The 17,563-nt window shown below is 44.2% G+C and overlaps 1 protein-coding gene across 1 annotated transcript; it reads left to right on the top strand.

Annotated features, from left to right (window-relative positions):
• The first annotated feature begins 1,378 nt into the window (after positions 1–1,378).
• On the top strand, positions 1,379–17,096 carry TMEM165 (transmembrane protein 165). Its single transcript, XM_045018979.1, has 6 exons — positions 1,379–1,762; positions 5,312–5,537; positions 6,193–6,368; positions 7,303–7,485; positions 10,467–10,572; positions 12,342–17,096. Exons 1-6 carry the CDS (start codon positions 1,547–1,549, stop codon positions 12,416–12,418), a joined length of 984 nt encoding a protein of 327 aa, XP_044874914.1. The 5' UTR covers positions 1,379–1,546; the 3' UTR covers positions 12,419–17,096.
• The last annotated feature ends 467 nt before the right edge of the window (positions 17,097–17,563 follow it).

Raw genomic sequence — 17,563 nt, 5'->3', positions numbered from 1 at the left:
TTCATTTTGTATGATGCTCTCCCTGGCTTTGAGACTCTTAGACAATGTAGTTTGTGGAATGCCCAATTTCTGAGCTGCTTCTCTTTGGCTGGTTTTGGGAACACTCTAGAAGGTGGTATTTTCCATCTGCAGAAAGCATCTTTCTTTTTCCTGCCACGTTGACTCGCATATAAATGGCACATCTTGTTTCTACACTGGGATTATACTTCAGACACACTACTTGCCTAGTAATGCGATATGTCATCAAATTCAAAACAGCTTTATTGGCTTTTTGTGTGTCCTTGCACTTGATTATTGTATTACAAATAGTCAGTTTGCCCCCAAATGATCCTTATATGTTTGATTCTTAAAATTGGAGTATTTTAGCAGGGTTAGTATAGGAATGATTTTGTCCCAGTGGTTTTGATCACTGTATGTGGCTGATTCTTGTATCGGTAATTCTTATAAACGGAGTGCATTTGTACTTGGTTGTTTGGGATGCTGCTAACACTAACACAACCCAGGGGTTGTTCGGGATGCTGCAAGCTCCTGGCTGGTCCCTTGAATGCTCTTGGTGGTTCCAACAGCACTGGCTGCAGCTGCTGGGCCCTGTGCACCTACTGCCTCCCGCCCCAATCTTAAAGGTGTCTCTGTCTCTCCCAGCCTAAGGACCCAGATCTCAAGCAATTCTAGGGGGCAACAAATGAGGAAACTGGGATGGGAGCGAAGGTCTGGCAGGGAGCCACTACGAGGCCCATCCAGAAACTGCTGCTAAGGCAGCTTGGCCTTGTGAGCCCTGGTTGATGAAGCCCATGTCCTAACCCCTGAGCTATGGAGCCACGTGGAGCGGCACCTGCAGCGGGGCCAGGAGCTGCCTTGAGCTGGGGCGTCTCCCCCGCTGGGATTCAGAACTCTCTGCATTGCAAAGCCGGGTTCTCCCCTCGGCCTCCCGGGGGTGACTCCCGCAGGGCCGCGCCGCTCTGTGCGCAGACTCCAGCCCAGGGAGAGGGGCTGCAACGCGCCGGGCTGCGGCTGCCGGCGCTCGGGAGCCGCGGTCTTTCGCCCCTCCCCCTCCCTTCGCGCGGGGCACAGGGGCGGGCAGCGCGTTGCTAGGCAGCAGGCTCATGGGAAGGACACGTAAAGCTTCCACAGGCTGGTACTGGAGGGCGGGGGCGGGACATCGGGGTGTCACAAGATTTCATGTCTCAGACAACGCCGGTTCCCCTTAGTCTGGGAGGGGATCGGCGTGGCTCAGCCTAACCTGTCAGCTCCGCGCTCTTACGCCTACATGACGTGGTGGCGATCGCAGCCAATCAGGGGCGCGGCTGCGGGAAGCAGGGCGGGCTTGGTTGCTCTGCGCGCTGGAGGCGGCGCTCCTGAGTGAGCGCTTCCTGCCCTGCCCTCCACCCGCGCGCTGGGACTCGGTGGCGGCCGGTGCGGGAGACGGTTGAGGCGGCTGCGGGGATCGGCCCGTCCCCCCCCCCCGGGAGCGGCCATGGCGCGGCGCCGCTAGGTCTCCCTGCGGGGTCGGGTCGAGCCGGGGCCGCTCCGCGAGTCGCAGGCCGGGATGGGGCCGGGGGGCGGCCGGCGGGGCCCGGAGGCAGCGGGGGGCCGAGCGTCCTGCCGGGCCGCCGCGCTGCTGCTCCTGATGCTCCTGGCCGCGCCCGCCGGGCTGCGCGCCGCCCTGGAGGAAGAGCCCGGCAGGAACAAGGAGCCGCCGGCGCCGCCACAGCAGCAGCAGCCGCAGCCCGCGGTGCAGGGGCTAGATCCGGGCCGGGCCGAGGTGAGGCGGGGGCCGGGCGGGTGGGGGTGTGGTGCTGGGGGGTGTCCCCCGCTGCTTCTCCTCCGTCCCCGCGGGTGCACAGCGGCCGCAGCCCGGAGCCCTGTGGCAGCATCCTGGGCGGGGCCGCCTGTCGCCCAGCGCCCGGCACGGGGCGGATGAGGTCGGGGTGGGCGGGCTGCGGCGGGGGCAGACACCCCGCCTGGGGAGAGTGTCGGGTGTCTCCAGCCTGCCCCGCCTGTTGAGCGCTCCTGGGTATGTGACCTAGGGTGGGTCTGCAGAATCCAAGCTTTAATCTAGAAGAAAAGGTGTTTAGCCCACATGGCAGCCAAGTTAACCTTGATTTATATAATACCTAACTAATAACACGTAATTAAACTTAATTGCAGCGTAAAAGACTGTAGTCCCTTGGCCTTTCTGCAAACCTCCCATTGACGGCAGTGGGGAGTCCAGCAGTGGATAGAGGCATGTGCAATCTGAAATTGATACCCTGTTCACAGAACTGAATTAAAAGTGGATTTTGTTCCTGTCTGAATAAAGAATGACTTTGGCTCACCTTCCTGAAGTGATAATCTGGTTAACTAGATCCCAGCATGTATGTTGAAGCAAAGCCCTAATGGCTACAAATGAACAACAAAGGGGAAGTCATTCATGCAAACATACTAGTGTCTTATACTTTAACTATTGAAATGTGTCATGTTTTTCCCAAGTGTTCTGGATCATTTAATACTGGCCATCAATTAATCAAGCACATTAATCCTTAGTTAGTGGGCTCCCATATTAGGAAATGCTGCTACAACACTTTGACCATATGCTTTAGGAGGGACTGTAGAAGCTCTTTAGTATTTCCATACTTGACACTGTGAGGGCAGAAGAAAAAGGGAAGCAGAGAGAACATGAGCAGCGTAGGCTAAAATGCAGAGCAGAAGGGAAGGAGCAAGACCAAACTAGAAGAGGAAAACAGTTGACGCAGCAAAGTGGATAGAGGTGATGAGATTGGGAAGACGGATAAGTGCTAGTGAGGAATGAAACATGAATGGAAAAATATTGCCTTTATTGTATTCCTAGCCTGATAGAGGTTTAAAGCCAACCCCCTCCCCCAACTATTTAACTTTGCCCAAAGGCCTGCAAGAGCTAATGAAGATTTCACCTAGATCTTGTTGAGGAGTCACTTTAGACCCAGACCTCTGGTCATGGCTTGTTATCTCAATCATCTGCCCTCTTATTCTTTCCCAGACTTATCAAGTTTCTCTGTCTATAAAATAGTGCTTTCAGAAATGGAAAGGTAATAATTTCCATCTGGCTGAACAGCGGTGTTTTTTTGTTTGTTTTGTTTGTTTTAAAACAAGTATTATGGGAATCATGAAGCTTAAGAAGGAATAGGTTATTGAGGTAAAGTGAATCTGTTGTTAGGAAAAACCTGAATCTGTACAGGGATATCAGTTGTTAGATTGGTCAACATTTACTTCTGAAAGGGGAGACTTTCAAAGGCACAAAGAGCAGTTAGGCACCTAACTCCGATTTGTGCCTCTGAAAATCTTCCTATGTACCTTGTACTGGACTGTCTTGAGGGCACAGAATAGGGCTGTGTTTAGGAAGTGTCTAGTATATTTTGGACATTATAGCAATCTAAATAATGCTACGTATGTTGCTGGTAAACATTTCCCTTAACTCCAGAAAAATTTCACTTTGCTCCTTGTCTCCACCTCCAGTTGTTGACTTCATATTCATTGGTATGTGGGGCTGACAGGCAGAGGCACGTACAGTATGCTAAGAGAAACAGTATGCAAGAAACTAGAACCTTTAGCCTACAAAACTTGACTCTTAATCTTGATTTTCAAATTAAATCTGTTAATGCATCTCTAAAGAATTAAGTACTTTATGTTCACCATAGTTCACTTGAGAGTTGAGACTATTTCTGCTATAGCTCTTACTGTAAGAATTCACAAGTGGTGGCTTGATGGATGATCATGGAATGCAACAAAGGAGCTGCAGGCTGGGGCGGAGGGGGGTGGAATTTTATTTGCTAGAAATTGGTCTACCGAAAATGGGACATTAAACTGGGGATTTGGCATTTGATAAAATGAACAGCAAAACTTGACCACAAAAAGTAAGATGACACTCTGAAAGCATTAATCTGATGACAGCGTGTTTGCTTACTTGCTAGTGAATGGGGAACTGACTTCTCCAGGTGTTCTTGACATAAACAAAAGGAAAGCATATTTTGCCTTAAATTGAAACTCATGATAAGTTTTTAGTATCTTTCAATTCTGAAAATTAGGATTAACGTCTAAACGTTGTAATATTCAAACTTGTTTAGATAACTTCACTGTTTTTGGTTCGGTTGGCTGATTAGCTGCCAACCAGTTTGGGAAAGTATCAGTAATGTGTGCTTTTTAGTCCCTATAGTGTGAAGCATGAGCTTTAAATGTAACTGGCTGTATGCAGGATTTTAAGGGAGATTAGAAAGACTTGGTTCTGGAAAAGATGAAGATTAACCACTTTTATTTATTAAATGTAGGGTAGTCTGTCACGATCAATAGATACATTAAAACTGACACTTCACAATTCAGCAAAAAGCTGGTTAGAACAACTTTATATTTACTTCACTGTATGTTTTAATGGCCATGTTCTGGCTCTATATCTTTCTTTTTGCAAAATTCAGACTTCATTTATTAGTAAAATCCCAAGTGATCTTCACAAGGGAGATAAATAGTGAGCATGAGCTCACTAGAAACCTCATTATGCTTTTCAAAAATAAGGCAGTGCACTTATGATGGCAGTAAAATAACACTTGTATCAAACTTCACTGTGGCTTAGATAATAGAATTTTGGAAGGAAGAGAAGAAAGCTACACCTGATCATGCTTAAATGTTAAGAAGCTTTACACTTGTGCCAAGATACTATGAACACTTAATTTTGGCTTAAGTATTAGACGTAATACAGGTTTCAGAGTAGCAGCCATGTTGGTCTGTATCAGCGAAAAGAACAAGGAGTACTTGTGGCACCTTAGAGACTAACACATTTATTTGAGCATAAACTTTCGTGGGCTAAAACCCTGCATCCGATGAAGTGGGTTTTAGCCCACAAAAGCTTATGCTCAGATAAATTTGTTAGTCTCTAAGGTGCCACAAGTACTCCTCCTTTTTTTTAGATGTAATACAGTAACCCGAAAACTGCTTGCTTCACTGGTCTGCCAAAATAACAGAAAGAGACATGTATTGTAAATTGCAGTTTTGCAGTGACTTGAATGTACCTTCCATTTATTATGATAGTGATTGCTATACCTAAGTAATATAATCTGTACAAAGGTATTTCATTATTAATCATAGCAGGATATCATAGGTTAATGACTGATCGCTATAGTCCCAGATGGGTGGCAGTCAGTAGTAGTTAAAAGATTCTGATTGAAGGAAAACTTCAATAATCCTGCCTGAAAATATTCTAATAAAAAGTATTAGACTGTAATGGTTTGCAATAGGAGAAAACTAGAGTTGCATTCTTTTGGGAGTTAAATGTTCAACCTTAAGCAATCATTTTCTTCTTTTACAGAAATGGCCCACGCCAGTTCCTCCAGTTCATCTTATCAGTGAAGAATCTGCTGATAAAACTAATTTGGGGTTTATTCATGCTTTTGTGGCTGCCATATCAGTCATCATTGTGTCAGAGCTGGGGGATAAGACCTTCTTTATTGCAGCCATCATGGCAATGCGTTATAATCGTTTGACTGTAATGGCTGGTGCCATGCTTGCCTTAGGACTGATGACATGCTTATCAGGTTAGAACTCTGCTGCCTTTCTCAGAATTCACTGATTAAATGTATGCATATAGTCTGTCATCCTTAAATCTTAACCAAAGTGAAAATGAATGCAGCAGGTATGCAGGATTTGTTAGTGATTCTTTTCTATATAGCTTTAAGGGCTACTAGCTTTTTTTGTAGTCTCTTAGCATATAAATGTTATGCCTTTCCAAGTAAATGCAATGGGATCGTATAACTTCATTCATTAGTTGAAGACAGAGGGCACTCAGAGATAACATGTATATTGATATAAATTGGGCTGTCTTGGACTTATGCTTACGTAAGTTTAAATGAGATTAATGGCCAGGTTCTGTGATCCTTTTTTCTGTGCAATACACAGAAAAAGTAGCCAGGGTCTGGGAGGGGAAGGTAGCTTTAGACATCTCTAGGATTCTGGGGTGGCGCTGCCCTCAGTATAAGTTAGAGCAGCTCCAAAGGCTACTGTCACAACAGTTTACCATGGCCACCAACGCGATGCTCTGTAGCTCAGAATACAGGAAAACAAAGTGTTTGAATGTTTTGTAATAGGTCTCTGAACAGTGAGCTTTGCTAAGGAGCAGCACTTAAAAATAGTAATATCATCAGTGCTCATCTTGGTGGTATTTAACACATAACGTAACTTATTTTCTTTCAGTTTTATTTGGCTATGCCACCACAGTTATCCCCCGAGTGTACACATACTATGCGTCAACTGCACTGTTTGCAATTTTTGGCATCCGAATGCTTCGGGAAGGCTTGAAGATGAGCCCAGATGAGGGTCAGGAGGAGCTGGAGGAAGTTCAAGCAGAAATCAAGAAAAAAGATGAAGAAGTAAGTCATAAAGTACCTAGAAGTGATGACTGATGAAACACTTAGGCCAGTTAGGTTGCACAATTAAGGAAGAGCGTTGCTCAGCTGTATATATGTGTAATACGAGTCTGATGCAAAACAATGTGTGGTTAACAATAACATGAAAACAGACAGAAATGCCCCTCTTTACCATGGGACCACATAACAGAATGCCTCCTGCTAATTTCCTGGAGACTGTTTTAACAGCTGGCTGTAATTCTGAGCTGTATGGCTGCATTTTGAGGTGAGAGAGAGAAGTGAACTGCTTCTTCATATTTCAAGCATGAATTCTATGTATCTTTTTCACCTGGGGATTTACCAGCCAGAATGTTGACAGCTGCCATTGCTGCTGCTTTTATTTATAACATTTAAGTAGAGTAATACTGAAGCTAGTGTTGCTGCAGGTGTACTTGTGGACATAACCTAATCAGAATACTGCAGCTGTAAGGAATACAGTTAATACTACTTCATTTATTTCATTTATTATTCTTGTCACTAATTTTACTGTCTTCCCCTCTCCCAACTCAAGAGCCACCACTGTTTATCACCATAATAATGCATTCAGTTTCTTCTCAGTATAATTAAAAATAGCATAACAGCTCATCATATATCACTTTCTAAAATAAATGATTTATTTTGCGTTTGTTTCTGCCTACTTTGCACATTTGTAGTAGGAGCTAAATATTTGAATTGTCTAAATGTCTAGTTGTACAGCTTTGAGGCAGACAGTTACTTGGAGGAAAAGGGTAAGAGTAGAATATTTAAGGTTACCTACAATTTATATATCAACAGTTAAGTTTATTGTTCAAAGTCTAACTGTCCTGGGTATTAAATTATTGGGTTTACATTTGAGCAGTATTTGCATTGGGATATTTGGATAATATTTCAGTTCTTCTGAAGGGCTTCTTGTTTCCAGTTCCAGAGAACGAAACTATTAAATGGGCCAGGAGATGTGGAAACAGGGACAGGCACAAATATACCTCAGAAGAAGTGGCTGCATTTTATTTCTCCAATTTTTGTTCAAGCTTTTACTTTAACATTTGTAGCAGAATGGGGTGATCGCTCTCAATTGACAACAATAGTCCTGGCAGCAAGAGAGGTGAGTGTGACGGATACAAAATGTCCTTCTTTTGTCATGTTTTTTAATATTGGCAGCAGATGAGGTAGAGAGACAGATGGTATATACTTCATCAGCACATCAAATTCTCAGATTCTCTTTTGTAGTTTATTAGATATACCCAGTTAATGTTGGGAGCATATGGAGGCATGAATCTGAAGGCAGTGTGGTTATTTCTGTGTATCCTCAATACCTGAGGTGTTACTGCTGTTACAGTCTTCCTCTAAAGATAGTTATATTGTTAACTGCATGGTTTGGGACTGCGTGTCATTTCTGGAAAAAGCTGTTTTCTCTCCTCAGCTGTACAGAATAAGAGATGGTTATTGCATGGAACAACGTGACAATCATTTAAGAAACCTTTTTGAAAATGTCAGGCTAAGCAGATATTGCTATTAAAACTATTTATAGCTTTAAAGAGGAACTTGTAATTTGATCAGTCCTTAAAACTGTTAAAAGCTGATTGTTTCTTAGAATCCAAAATGCATTATCTTATATGTATCACTATTAATTGTGAGCTGCTCTGAAAAACAAGCATTAAAATACTATTTATATTGATTGACATCAACAGTGCTGCTAAAGCAAGGAAGACACTGAAAAAGGGAATACACTTAAGCTTCTGGTGTGCTGGAAATGGAGGGGAAAGATAATCTTTCTGGATAGATGCATACATGCTGCATTTCACTTTTCTGTTATATACCCAAACATTATGCTTGCAAAATCAAGCACTCAGAAAGTAGGAACTGCCACAACAAACGTTGTGTGTGTGTGCAACCTTAATTTGATCTCTTTGTGCATATGCATTACGATAGTATTTAATTATATTATTTTAGCTATATAATGCTAAGTTTAATCAGGTCTTGGGAAGTCTCAAGTTGGACACCCCAAATTAGTGGATACTCTTGATCTTACACACACTCTGCCTCATAGTTCCTCACCCCACAGGGGTGTTGCGAGGGTAAGTCAGTTAATGTTTGCGAATGACTCAGATACCGTAGTGATGAGTACCATAGAAAAGCACATGAGAAAATTAATAATTCTGTCATCAGACCAGGGTTTGAATAGTGTGGAGTGTTCAAATAGTATTTGAACAATGAGGAGAAAACAAAATATTGAGTAGCTGCTCATTAAGTGAACCCTATCAATTTCGGGAACTGAAAGAGGCAGGCATCCTGTGATCATGTAATTAGACTGATTATGTATGTAGTTACATAATAATGCATACGCATCAGGAAGCTGAATTAAGGTCTCTCTGGCAGCCTGAAGTTTGGCATTCCTAACTTTTGAATGTTCAACTGTGGAACTTTTAATGTATTGCAAATGTCATTTTTATGTTCAATTTCGTAGGTTTTAAAAACAAACTGGAAAAAAAAACAATTCCATCATGTAGCATGACATTGATACCCTCATGGGTCATCAGCAGGGTTGGAGCCTTTAGATCCTCCACACAAACCTCTGCCACTTCAGCTAGCAGAATAAGTGATAGCAATAGTAGGTTGTCATCTTCTGTGTACCAGCACTTGCTGCATATGAAGCACATTTTGCCCAAGGGTTTCACAGATTTGCTGACAGCACAGGACTGGTGAGACTCAGGAATTTTGGGTTCCATTTCAGTCTGTGGAGGGGAGTGTGCTGTAGCGAGCACAGTCCCTTCTGCCCATTCCTTCCCCCAGATGTGACCCCCTTTTTGCCTTGTCCCCTCCAACCTTTCCCTGTCTTGTTTCTTCTGCACCCATGGCTCCTCATCCCAATCCAGTTCTCCCTTGCCTAGCTCCCTCACTCTGGGCTCCCTGTCCCATCAGTTTTCTACATCTCCATGGATCCTTGTCCTAGTCTCCTTGCCCAGCCAGTCCCAATTTACTCTCCTTCTGGGTCTGATGTTTCCCTGAATAGACTTTTTCTTCTCTTTGCTTTCTAGAGACCCTCCCTCATGCACTCCTTGTAGGGAAGAAATACTGTCATTTCTTTTTCCTTCTGTTGAGAGTCTAACACCTTTCCTTCCTCGAGGAGATACAAAAAGTTTCAAAAGTACAAATGACAACTAGGTACCCAGCTGCTACTTTTGCCTTTTGAAGATTTCCCCAAGTCATCTTTGGTCTAGGATTGTTAGTTATATCCTGACTACTGTAAGAAGGTAAGACAGAAGGAGAGGATACCTTGAGAAGCTGTGTAACACTTCCCGCCGTGTTTGTTCTCTATAGCAGAGCAATTGTCTCTTGTCTTTTTATTTACCCTTCCAGTAACTTTTAACAAAAATAGCAACTCTAAAGCCTTCAACTTTGTAAAGTGGTTTGTAGGTAAATCTTAGCTATCCATTTAAGTATTGGATAAGTAAATGTATGCAGTTGAAAACTTCATCCAGTGATGTTACAGTTGTGACTGCTGGTAAACCTAGAATAGAATAACAGTTTCCATCTAGGCTAAAATTTGGTACCTATATTTCCAGTCCTAGTTCCTCTGATTTCATACTTCTTTGGGTGGCCTTTTTAGCGAAGGTGCATTGGCCTAATGGACCTTGACAGAATACTTCTGGTAACTAGCATGTGCTCTGACTACCAAAAGATCCTCTTTACAGTTTGTTTGACATTTCTTAACTTTTGAGTTAGTGTTCTTCTAACTGTGTAGTTTTGCTTTGCCTCCACCCTGGTGGCTGCTTTTCAGTGGTAGGTAAACAAAGTGAATCCTGGGTCTGTGTTATGGCACTTTTCAACCATCTTTAAGTAGATTAATAGGTTGCTCCTGATTTATCAGATTTTAAGTCTTTTTTCTGTTGTGATTGTTCCTCAGTGTTGCAGGAAACAACTGCTATTAGGCCATGCAAAACCCCTCAGAGGGATTGACGATATTCTCTGGGGGTTACCTTGCCTTGCAGCAAACTAGGAAAGCATAATTTTTTCCTGGTAAACTGCTGTTTGAGGCTTATAGGTTTTCACCTGTGCTAATGTTGATCTTGTGTGTTTGCATAGGATCCCTATGGTGTGGCAGTGGGAGGAACAGTAGGACACTGTCTATGCACTGGGTTAGCGGTTATTGGAGGAAGGATGATAGCACAAAAAATTTCTGTTAGGACTGGTAAGTGAAATCTCATTCTAACTGAAAAAAGAAATACTCAACACAACTATAGCTGGCTTCAGTGACCATCAGAACAAAAATGATGGCATGTGCACATGAGGTGCAGTTAAAGGCAGTGTTTTTAATGCTAAAGAAGGTATGTGAAGGAGCTTAAAATGGTGTGTTTAAGTTAATTTTTTATTGTCACACTGCCAAACTCACTAGAGGCTTTTATAGCTGCCTTTAGCACTTGTCACTTCCACCTCGCACCCTTCCTGTGAAGACTTGATCCTCTGCCTTTCATATGAGTGCACCCCCCCCCCCGCATGGGTATATATAGCACTGTAGATGGCAACGCATGGCTTAAGTGAGTAAAGTGAAGGCACACTTGAACCATGCGGTATGTACCCTGCATTGTTCTCTACTCGCCCAAGCAGTGCCTCCCCCATCTATGCTGCTATTTTCACACTGCCTCTCTGTTGCCAGAGTCTATCCCCAACATGTGGAGCTACACACCACAGTGTGGACGCAGCCTGCTTTTCACTGTAGCATGTAGCGACGCATAGCCTACATGCCACCACAAGTAGAACCAGCCAAGCTAAGATTGTGTTCCTTGTAACTTAGTGCTGGTTGGTGCTATGGAGGAGCTTAGTCCAGAAGCTCAATCATAATCATGTTTCGTAATGTAGCAAGTCTTTTCTTACTGTGATTTGAGTTTCAGGTGGGTACTGAATTCCAATATTGGGTTTAAAAGTAAATTAAGATGAGGCACATAATTTAGCTCCTGGGGTATGGTGGTGGAAGAAAATCTTAAGCATCTAAGAAACGCAAAGTATGCTGTCTGGCAAACAGCAGCAGGGATTCTACCCTCTAGGAGTTTAGGCTAGGTCTTTCAAAGGAGAGGGATTAAGGGGGTTAGGCTATCGAAAAATCCCAGTTGTGTCTCAGCCTTTTTAGAGCTATTGTACATGTGGAACAACTGCTTTTCAGAGTATCTGCTGTGCATAGTGGGTGTTTTTATAATATTTTGACTAACAGGGATATGCCCATCTTGGAGGCAGGCCACAGCTTGTCCAAATGTAATAGTCTTATTTTCTTGCCCCCAGAAAAGGTACAAGACACATCAAGAAAATTCATTTCCGCAGCAATAGCGTGCACACATTCTAAAAGTAAATACTATTCATGAAACTTAGATAGTCCCCTGTTTACACTGGCCAAGGAAATGTTAGTATCTCATCAGCAAATAGTGACTTAAGATGTTGCTGAGAAGCATCATGATACAATTTCTCTGGTCACTGGAGGTGGAGTTGTAATGTTTCTAAAGTCAGATTTTCAGTGCTGGTATAATCTGGAGAACTATGCTAGCAGTACTCATCACCATTTGCTCTTGTGACTGCACCTTTGCCTTAATGTAGAGTAAAGTAGGTTTTTTTTTCTTTCTTCTGTCAGCCAAAACTTCCCAATTCCGGGGCAGCAGGCTGCGTTTTATTCTGGTTTATGTATAATAGAGTTAAAACCAAGTTTCATTTTAAGGGTCAAAATTTATCCTTATTTACATCTGTGCAGCTAGCCAGGAGGATGACAACAGACGCACCTTGGCAGGGTGCTGCATGAGTCAGAAATAATTTCCAGTGCAGGCAGTTTAAGTAACCTCTGAACTGTGCATATTAGTGTGGAAGTCAAGTCCATGAAAATGGACCCCTCATGAGGCATGGTAGAAGTGCATTTAACTTGTTTTAAAACTATTTTTACCTGTACAACATCTAACTTTTTTCTTTTTTGTCTTTCAGTGACAATCATAGGAGGCATTGTTTTCTTGGCATTTGCATTCTCTGCACTATTTATAAGCCCGGAGTCTGGTTTTTAACAAGCTTTTTTTTCATTGTCTTTAAAGAGCAAGGATTGGGAGGAACAAGCTTGTCCTTGTGTGTTGCTGTATATAATGTACAGGTATTGTTGCTAAACAAGCACTGAAAATGAGATACTCCACTTCTATAGCAATGATTTGTGAGTTTGGCACATTCATGGACCTTGTGCCATGAAGATCTGCTTCCTGTCTGGTTTGCAAGGTGTATTTAAGTGGTGGTTGGGTGCCTCACAGGATTTGAGTGGCTTTCTTGCTTGCTGAACCTGATCAGATGGCTTTTGAGGATCTGTATCCACAAACATGAGGCTTCCTTCCTCTCTTCCACATGATCACTATTGCTGTCTGTTCTAGAGCTTATCCATCTGGCTAAATGAGCAGCTGCCTTGCCAACAGGCATTACGATGTTACAAATTTCCCAATAGTAAGTATGAGGGAGAAAATCATTGACTCTCACACTTCACTTCCAGGATACCCTGGTAGCCTGGAAACCTGAGGGCAGCTCCCATGCCATTAAGTGACTGAGCCACCTATTGAAACATTCAGAATTAATTTTAAAAAGCAAATATCTTAATCAGGGGTCTTTGGTATGAAGTCAACAAAAGTGCTGATTCACGATGTACTGTTTTCAACAACAGACAATCTGGCTAGATCTGATTTTCTTTATTTAACCAATTCTCTTTTTGTATTAAATTGAAAACTTATAAATATACATCATAGTAATAAAACGGTCAATATTTGACAATGCTGCATTCCCAATTTGAACAATAATGCAATTCTTACAGATTAAGCTGTGTTCATATTTTCTTTAATAGTGTAATGGGGGGAATGTAAATAAAACAGTGGTGTCTCCATTTTAGTTACTTTCAACTTCTTTTTTGATGGTGGTTAATTTAATTCCCTTAGAGAGCAAGGTAATGGCTTCTTGTGTGCACTGAGGGCGAGGCTCGCTTCTTATCCAGGTACGGTTGAAAAGGGAAGCTATGTTGATTTTTGTGGCTGGAGTGATAAGATGTCATGACAACTTTGCACAGCTTCATTACCGGAATAGATCTGTAAGCACAATGCCGTTTATACAATGTGGAGTTGGCTTCTGAATTCACACCAGGAACGTGGCGTATAATGCAGTGTTTTAAGCTGACATACATGAAGTAGCAGACTTCTGTAAAGTGCAATCCATGATGGTTGACTTGAGCAGGTGCCCTAGGACCGGGATGAAAGTTGGTACGAGCCGGTACCTGCACCGGCCCATACCCAGCCCACATTAAAGTGCTGCTGCGGCAGTGCTTTAACGTCGCTGCCCCCTTCCCCCTTCCCCCCATCGATGGCCCTGCTGGTAGGGTCTGTACAGGGGAGGCAAAACAGGGGCAGGGACATTAAAGCACTGCTGTGCTATCCCTTACTCAAAGATGTTCCTTCATATAATCCCCAACAACAAAAACCTAAATGCACCCCTCTAAAGTGCCTCTTAGAAAGATTAGTATACGTGCAGTTCGTTGTTCAACTAAAGTAATGTTAAAGTGGGTTACACCAACATCAAACTTTCCAGAAAAATGAACCTGAGCATATTTTATTTGGACTAAGTTGCCTTTTAAGGTTTCTGAACATCTGTGTAAAGTTACGGAGATAAAGTGAATCAAACTACTGTCTTTTAGCCTCCCATTCTCAAACTCCTACTAATTGCACTAGAGTTTCCAGATCAAGATACCTATTGCTACTTCAGAAGGGTTCTGGTAGTGACTTCAGTGTCACAGATGGGGAATCTGACTAGTCTAAATAGCTGGTGGCTCTTTAAATTTAAAGTCCTGAGGCTGCCCACAACTGAGTCCAGTGTGACTTTCAGCTAAGTGTTTCCTAGCCTACATGCCCACCAGGGTCTAGTAAGAGTCCCACAGATGTGACCTGACCACACCTAGAGCTTGGGCCCCTGCACAAAAAGACAGCTGAGCTACCATTGGGGGATTTGTGAGTGCTCAGTAATTTAGAGGGGTTAAGGGCTTGAAGCCAGCTCTCCCACAGCTAAAGTGAGTGCCCTACCTCATGGGCTGTGTTGCCTATAAGGGAGCATGTCTCATTTTTCCAGCTAATTGCGGGAGAAGAACGTTCATGGCTGAAAAGCCAGAGCAACAGGTGACATTTCCCTTTGGGCCCTCAGTGAAGTGCCTAGGGGTGCAACTCCCATTAAACTAAGTGCCTAAATACTTTTGAGGAGCTAGCCCTGCCCCTTTGCTCTGCATTTTGCTCCTGTTCAGCTGGCTGGCTTCTGAGAATCCCTTTCTTAGGGCTTGCCTTCATGTACAGTGCTATAGCTGCACCTGTGTAGCTGTAGTGAAGACACTTCTGTCAGTGTAGTTAGCTACTGCCTCTAGGGAGGTGGATTGTGTCCATGGGAGAAGCTCTACCATGAACGTAGTACTGCCTACAGTGGGGGTTAGATTGTGTCACTTGGGTGTGGATTTTTGCCACCCATTGAGCAATGTAGTTATACTGATGTAATTCTGTAGTATAGACCTGGCCTCATACAATGGAGGGTGAGCCTGAGAACCTTTGGGCAGCAAGCTCCTTAAGAGTTAGGTGATTTTAGTGTACTCTACACTAAGGGCTAGTGGCAGTGGCTCAGTTGGAGATAATTCACAATGGGAGAGGACCACCCACCCAGTCTCTCATACAACCATGCCCATACCACCAGCTGTGAATTTTTTCCTATATTTCATAACTGCGCCAAACTCTTAAGCCTCAGTGCAAAACCCCAAACTAAGACCTGAGGTAAGGGAGGGAGTATTTTAAGCTATGTGTAAAGCAGACAGTAACATTTCAAAAAATGCCCAGGTTAAATTAGCTTTTTAGTTTTCAGCCCCCACTGCTGTCCAGTGTGTGACATGCAGAACAGGGGTAAAAGCAGCCACGTGCTGTGGAATTGCAGCTTATCACTGCATGGACCCTTTTCCATGGTGGAAAACGTTCTGATACACTCCAGTTCTTGTTCCTCACTGTAACGTTTCTTACAAGTAAGTCTATGCTTCCATTTGCCCTGTAAAGCTAGACCTATGTACCGTGCTGGGACTGTGCAGCAGGTGAAATATGCAAAAGGAATGCAAGGGGGAAGTACCTTCCCCCCTGTTAGAAAGACAAAGTGGATGAGACAAGGTTTCAATCTGCAACAGGACTCTGCCCGTTACCAACAGAAGTGGGTCCAATAAAAGCTCATATCTCACCAGCCTTCTCTAATATGCTGGGGCTCATACAGCTCTACCACTGCATTTCCCCATATTGTCATTTTACAGCAGTTCAAACTGCATAACTCTACAGCTCTTAGGGAGTAGATTACCTATATTATAAAACTGAGCCACTGTTGATGGGGCAGTATGTGGTTCATCTGACCAGGGTAGTGGAACAGTGCTGCAGTGTGGAGGCACAGAACACACTTTGGGCTAGATTCATAAAGGGACTTCAGACATTAAAGCTGTGTCAAAACACCTCTGAAAAATTACTGGGATATAAGCCTTGGTTAGGTGCATATACAACTGGGAAGAAATAAGATTCACAAAAGCCTGCTGAGTAGGGAGATACTTGAACTAGGCCATGGTGTAACCCACAGGCTGCCTGGGTGTTGTGTTCTGTCCCCTCGAGATCACTTAGAGCTTAAGTTCTCTGCTCTACAGTCCTAGCGAAACAGACATAGGGCTTTTAGCTCATGCACTAAGTTCCAGAGGTCCGTTTCAATCCCAACCACCGATGACCAGGGTCTGTGGATGTTACAATGGCAGTCAATGATGAGAGGTGTGTGTCCTACAACCAACTCCTCTTCTGCAGGCCAGACTGGAGGGAGGCACCTATCTCTACTTGCAACCCTGAACCAGGCACTTAAGCCATTTCTTGTAAGACCCACCAGATTCAGAACAGGTGGCAGTGGCTGGGTCTCATACCTTTTCTAACGCAGCCTGTTGGAGACCCAGCTGCACTGTGGATAAATAATTAGAAAGTCACTGAGTTAGGGAAAAGTGAGTGAGTGGCTCAGGTGGTGGGTATGGCACTCAAGTGGGAGGTCCAGACCTAGACCTACTGCTCCAGCAACTATCTATACACTCTGGGAATAGTTTTTACTTCCATGCTAAAACCTCTGCTGAACGTTCCCATGGGATATCAGCCACTAGCTCAGCAGTTCTCAAACGGGGGGTCATGATGGCAAAGTGGACGACAACCCCATTTTAATCAGGGCTGGTGTTAGAGTGGCGGGGGCCCAGGGATAAAGCTGAAGCCTCAGTGCCCTGGGTGGTGGGGCTCAGGCTTCGGCTTCAGCCCTGGGTGGCGGGGCTAAGGTAACAGGTGGTGAGGCTCGGGTGGGCTCAGGCTTTGGTCCCGCTTCCTGGGGCTGTGTGGTTGCAGTGCAATGAAGTTTGAGAACTGAGTTTCGCCCTTCTCCATGCTTGACTGAGGCTACAGTGAAGACACTGGCACTTTATTAGGCAGGGTATGTAAAATCTGTACTGAGCAAAAGCTGGATGGTAAAGGAGTCAGTTCATAACACACAATGCATAGTGATTGCTATTGCCCCCCACCGTTTATGAACACACTAGTATTTGTAATTGATGTGTTTACTGCCTGAGCTGTTTTCTTTTACAATTGTGGCTTTTAAACATCTAATAAACTCTTCTTAAATTCACAATTTTCATTTTCATCTTTCTGCCCAATTGCTTCCTCCCACTAATCGTGCATATAATTTTCCTCAGCCCTTTTGCAGCACCAAGGATATACATTACTGGTTGGAATTGTCCCCCCTGCCCCTAGGGCATTGGTCACCAACCCATTGATCCTGGGGACTCCCCCGCCACTCCCAGAAACAGCCAGCATGCCCCTGTGGGAAGATTTGGGGGAGGGGGAGGGGACTAGGTGTCTACACCCTGCTCCTGACTGCAAGCACCGCCCCCCCCCCCCACAGCTCCCATTTGCCAGGAACAGGGAGCTGTGGACAATGGGAGCTGTGTGGCAGCCCCATGTGCCCTCCGCCCCACAGGTCCACGAGCAGCATGGCCACATAGTGCGCTACTGGCTGGCAGAGGTGGGGGGCATGGGTGTGTGTGGCTCGGCTCATGATGGGGAGGAGGTGCTGATGTGCCTGAGTGGGGCAGGTGCAGGCAGGAAGCCTGC

This window comes from Mauremys mutica, chromosome 5 (genome assembly GCF_020497125.1).
Source record: "Mauremys mutica isolate MM-2020 ecotype Southern chromosome 5, ASM2049712v1, whole genome shotgun sequence".
NCBI classification, from domain to species: domain Eukaryota; kingdom Metazoa; phylum Chordata; order Testudines; family Geoemydidae; genus Mauremys; species Mauremys mutica.
Note: the sequence above shows the minus strand (reverse complement) of the source record. Positions and strands in the feature narration are given on the sequence as shown.